The sequence below is a fragment of the Thermobia domestica genome, chromosome 7 (assembly GCF_964235325.1).
Source record: "Thermobia domestica chromosome 7, izTheDome1.hap1.1, whole genome shotgun sequence".
Classification (NCBI taxonomy): domain Eukaryota; kingdom Metazoa; phylum Arthropoda; class Insecta; order Zygentoma; family Lepismatidae; genus Thermobia; species Thermobia domestica.
In genome coordinates, this window is record NC_137460.1 from 8,317,535 (window position 1) to 8,323,502 (window position 5,968).

At 31.4% G+C, this 5,968-nt stretch overlaps 1 protein-coding gene across 1 annotated transcript; it reads right to left on the minus strand.

Moving 5' to 3' along the window:
• Positions 1-1,382: 1,382 nt before the first annotated feature.
• LOC145688974 (uncharacterized) lies at positions 1,383-5,292 on the minus strand. The gene is made up of 2 exons (XM_081763129.1): positions 3,795-5,292; positions 1,383-1,603 (listed from the first exon to the last, which is right to left on the minus strand). Exons 1-2 carry the CDS (start codon positions 5,290-5,292, stop codon positions 1,383-1,385), a joined length of 1,719 nt encoding a protein of 572 aa, XP_081619255.1.
• Between the last annotated feature and the right edge of the window lie 676 nt (positions 5,293-5,968).

Sequence of the window (5,968 nt, forward strand, 5' to 3'; positions counted from 1 at the left end):
CGAAGTATTAGTGAAAAATAAAATAGAATTACCGCTGGATTGGTAGACTTAACAGCAGATCTCTCACTCACTTCCTACCTACTCGTCAACTTAAAAAAATCTTGAATTATTCTTTAACATTGTATCTAGAATCCTAAACCTTGGTGGAATCAATATTCCACTCATGTATTTTGTTGAAGCATGTATGCACTGCAAAAATCTATTTAAACAAATGCAAATTTTAGGTGAATATTCCTTGTGGTTCGGTTAATCAGAGATAGTTTACTTCTAAACCTTATGGTGGACAAACACGGTGGATAAACGTATACGAACTTTGATTCGCTCAGCTCAATTAAGCCAAGAAATATATATATATATTACAACGATAACTATTTTATAATCAAGGGATGAACACAACGTCTTCATAAGTAACTATATTGGCCTTATGCAGAGTTTAGTCAAACTCTTTAGTATGACACTACCTAGGTAATCACAGGTCAGAACGACTCTGCATAAGGCCCTATATGTTTTAACATGTGTATATAACGACTCATAAAAAACATTTTTCCTAATTATATTTCATTGCCTTGCGAGCAGTGTTTCTTTCAGAAATATGATAATGTTTCTGGAGCACACTTAGGATTCTGGGAGGGGGTACTGCAGGTACTATTCTATTTATTATTACATTATAGACGTACCGGTATTAGTTTGGTCTCTTCCGGGGGGACACTCTCAGAGCTTCGGGGGGGCAGTGTCCCCTCAAAAACATGTTTGGAGGAAACACTGCTTGCGAGAATATTCCTAAAATAGTTAAAAAACGTTATTTTCTTAATACAGTCCAAATATGTCACGATCCAAATCTATACAAAGGATTCCCTGAATGTATATAAAATTTTATAACAGTTATTATGGATTTTAAACTGAAAAATTGGAACTACAAATTCGGAACTAGAAATATTACTCACTTCGTAAAGTCATTTAAAGAGAAAAATATTTACTTTTCCCTTCTTTCTTTTCTATACAAGAGTTTAAATTTGCGGATGGGAAAAAATCGACATTTATTTCAGTCTAATACACAATAACACATTGAGCAAGGCTATGTAAAAAAACAGTATCACGTAACAGTTTCAACACAATAACTGTGTCTTCATCAGACTTCCACTCCTTCTGGCTGCTGGGAGTTGGTCATCACTTATATATACTGTCCGGAGATCAACTTTTAATTAGGCTCCGCCCCTTCATTAAAAAGTAACACTTGTGTGGCTTTCACTTTCACTTTTTAGCTGCACACGTGTCCAATTAAAAGTTTACTTTTTACCGCTGGATGCGTTCTGGAAAATAAGGATAATTAGAGGACAGAACACATCCAGCGGGTTTTCTAATATGGATTCAGAGGTTCGAAATCACATTCGTCCAACACTTTCTTCTAACAAGGTACATTCACCAAGTGTTCCCTCGGGATTCGTGTAAAATTGATTCAAATGGAAAGTTCTCCGCACCCCAATGTGTATTGTACTAATTTTAGTGGCACATATTGCATATTTATGGGCCTTCATATAATCGGAAATCAACGGACTGCTATAACGCTCAGACACAAAATTCCTATTAGTTTCTCTAGATGAAACTGAAAACGAATAGGGTCATATGCAAAAGAAATTGGATTAAGTACTGCTTCTCTGATACATGTTACCCACCTCGGCCGGCATATTGGATCTGCCATATTGGATTCAACATTCCGTTTTCAAATGAGAATAAGTATAAGTGATACCGGTACATCAAATTCATGTACATTTTTCTCACAAATTCACTGGTGTAGTGAATTTTACCGTAGCTTGTATCGTTTGGAAGGTATTGCATGTTAAATCCCTCCAGATACTTCGCTAATAGACATTGCAGAGTAATATCAGTTACCATGGGCACCCGAAGAAAATTTTCTAGAGGCGTTCAAATACCTGGTTGCTACATTACGTTTAGAATTTTTTTTTTTATTTGTATTAAGAAAATCTTCGGAAATTTAATACATTTTTATTTATTTATTTATTTGTAAAAGGCATACAGGATTACAATCCTACAATAGCCTTATTAACATAGTATTTTAATAAGATACAATTATTCTAAAATAAAATAGACAAGAAAGTAAAATAAAATAAGTAAGCTACAGTCAAAACGAGACAAGATAAAAAAAAATACAAAATACAAATACAGTAAAGGTACAAGAAACAAAAAATAAATGTAAGTATAAGCACTTTCCTGCAAATTGTACATATATTAGTAATGCACTACAAATATTAATTTGAATTCATTATTTCAATTTTAATTCACAAATATTAATTTCAATTCAATACTATTCTATATAAAAGGACATACCAATAATGTTTTAGTTGGTGTTTTATCTCTTGAGTGTACACATTACGAGAAAAATCCATTTCAAAACATTAAGCCAGAGAGCTCCAAATCTATACATAGTTGTTTAATTTTTGCATGAAAATGTGATTCAGTATCAAAAAATATATCACAATATTTCGACACAAAATTATACAGTTTTAAAGTTCTAACAATCGATGAATTTTTGTGTTGAGTAGTTCTTGAAAATGAAACACAAAAGAAGAGATCGTATCTAGGCCTAAGGCCTGGTACATATAAAGAAACCTGAGAGAGTAAAGAAGGACAATCTATTCTATTGTTGAATAGTTTTTTCAGAAAAATCAAGGACAGTACTGATCGGCGAACTCTGAGTGAAGTTAGTCTAAAGTATTCTCTTAGTACAGTATTGGATAAATAATATGGGCAATATCTATTATTAACCTTGTAGTACAGAAACCTTAAAAATGTATTTTGTATATGTTCTATATCATGTATATGTTCTTTATAATATGGATTCCAAATAATAGCTGCATAATCCAATTTACTCCTAATTAAACTATTATAGAGAATTATAGGAATTTCTGGTTTCTTAAAATACTTAGTATTTCTAATTATAAATCCTAGCAACTTGTTTGCATTACTTACTAACTCCTTATAGTGAGTTGTAAACGATAATTTTGTATCAAAATAAATTCCAAGATCTTTAATTGAATTAACTTCCTCGAGTTGATAATTATCAATTGAGTAATTTACTGTAGAATTTTTCTTCCTTGTGTAAGACATAACTTTACATTTGTTTATATTTACAGTAAATGAATTTCTAGCACACCAGGCAAATATGTTATTAATGTCTGACTGTAATATTATTTGGTCATTTTCATTGTTAATTGTTCTATACAATTTTAAGTCATCGGCAAAAAGAAGACACTCAGAGTCCTTGACTACGTCTGGCAAATCATTAATCATAATTAAAAATAACAACGGACCAAGATTAGATCCTTGTGGGATTCCTGAAGTAGCAACGAATTCTTGAGAAACTCTATTATTGAAAGATACAAATAAATGTCTTTTGTTTAAGTAGGAGCAGAAGAACTTCAGTAATTTATTTGAGAAACCAAAATTGTACATCTTTTTTATTAGAATCTCGTGATCTACTCTATCAAATGCTTTTGCAATATCCATATATATTACATCCACACGTCTATTTGCATCTAACTGATCATAAATACATTTTACAAAACTTAATAAATTTGTTATTGTTGATCTTCCAGATACAAAACCATGTTGTAGCTGCGATATTCCCAATTTAATATGTTCATAAATTCTGCCATACAAAATATACTCAAATACTTTAGCTAGCGAATTAATAATAGAAACCGGCCTGTAATTCGAAATTACAGATGAATTTCCTGTTTTTAAAATAGGAGTAACAGTAGATACCTTCCATCTACTTGGGAACTGACATGTTTTCAAAGCCAGATTAAAAATAAACGTTAATTGTGGAGTTATTACTTCAGCACAACCCTTAATAATATATGGCGGAATACCATCTGGACCAGCCGATCTTTTTGGCTTCAACTTTTTCTTAATAGTACTTAGAACTTCTGTACTAGTTATTGACCCAATATTCAGAATATCAAAGTTCAAATCCTGATTTGTTTCAGCAAATTTAATTTCCTCGGCATTATATTTAAAATTAGATTTCACAAGAACTGAGGAAAAATAGTGAGCAAAAGCATTAGTAGCTTCCGGATTTGAATATGAGAGATCTTCTAAAGTATAAAATGTATGTAAGTTACGAGAAGTTTTCAAACTTTTAACATAGTTCCAAAATTGCTTGATATCTTGTTTTATTCCATTTTCTAAATTATTATGATAGGCGCGAAACGCTATTTGAGTACGTCTCTTAATGTCTGACCTCAACTCTCTAAACCTCTTATCATGATATTTAGAATATTTGCGCTTTCTCGCACATTTATCCTTTATTCTTGTGTCTTTAATTAAATCTTTGGTAAACCATGCCGGATATTTTGACTTTGATACATATTTGCATTTTGGAATACATTGGTCGAAACAATTATACAGAGATCTATATAAATAATCCACAGCTTTATCTACATTATTGAACTTATATAGATGTTCCCAATCGTGGTCTCGTATTAGTCTATAAAGTAAAAGGAAATCAGCTCTTTTATAATTGTAATATTCTTTTTTGAATCCTTCTTCTACTCTACGTTCAGTGTTTAGGGAAAACACAAGATTCAGACAAGGGTGGTGAATATCCTCAATAACCAAAGGAAAGCTATCTCTTTCAATTACCATCCTAATGTTACTAAGTACTAAGTCTAATGTTCTATTGTTATCATTCGTCACATTATTGTATGATGTTAAATTTAGCAAACTTGCAAGATTAGCTATTAAGCGACATGAAGTAGAGCCATTCATGAAATTATAATTTGTTCCATTTATTTCACTTAAATTAAAGTCACCTAAGATAATACAGTCTGATGATACGATATCTATATCACTTTCTAGGTAATTAATATAATCCGTATAAATGGTTAACGGACTGGAAGGAGTAATATAAACAACATTTATAAATATAGCTCCTGTTTGAGTGAACAATTTAATAGTCAAAGTTTCACAATTTGATGAATTATAAATAGAGTGAAGTTGAACTCTATAACAAGTTTTTACAGCTATCAGTGTACCACCTCCTCTAACCTTATTTGTTAAAGTAAGAATTCTATCGTTTCGGAATACTTTATATCGCTCATCAAATAATTCACCATCTTTAATGTCTTGCGACAAGGATGTTTCAGTTAGTACTATGAGATCATGTGAACAACCCAGCAAATTCTGAAGAAAATCTGAGGTTTTAGTTCTAAGTCCATTTACATTTTGATAATACACACTTAATTCATTATTACCTATGTTTGTCATTAACATTCTTACAATTTGTCAATATCTTGTTCACAGCTCAAAACAATTACAGGTGAATTTTCATTCTTTCTAATTTTTATGCGGCCCATTTTGTCAACCCATAGAAATTTATAATTCTTATCACGTTGAATGACTTTAGCTTTGGCGAACATAATCCGTCTTGCTGCGGTCAGTGATTGGTTTATGTATATTGGGTTATTCTCAGTCAAACCTAAATGAATGGTAGAAAGATTTCTTTTGACACGCCTTCTTTGCAATAAAGACTCTTTATCAGGTCTGCGCACAAATTTGACTATTATACCCTGAGTTGGTCTATTATTTACTTTCGGTAATCTATGACATGCGTCAATCATACTCTCATTAATTTCAAAATCCAAAGCTTTGCCTACATCAATTACTTTTTGTACCACATTCTCGTTTGGTGTTACTGGAACCCCGTATATTTCTAGCGTATTAGACCTAGAATACTGTTCAATTTCGTCATTTTTCAAACTAAGTACACTAATTTCTTTCTTAAGTCGAGCATTTTCATTTATTAGGTTATCAATTTGAATTTGTTGGTTTTGAATGATCTGTTGTTGATTCAAAATTAATTTATTATTGTCTGCGAGCTTTTCATGACAGTTTTCAAGAGATTTACCCAAATCATCTTCTATTTTCTTTAAACTTTTTAGTATATCTT

Excerpts from the sequence above, each read along its gene's own strand:
- LOC145688974 (XM_081763129.1), bottom strand. The coding sequence starts at position 5,292 with ATGTTAATGACAAACATAGGTAATAATGAATTAAGTGTGTATTATCAA. Across the intron at positions 1,604-3,794 it reads GAAAACATGTCAGTTCCCAA|TTTCATCTAGAGAAACTAAT; the intron begins GTAGATGGAAGG and ends ATTCGTTTTCAG.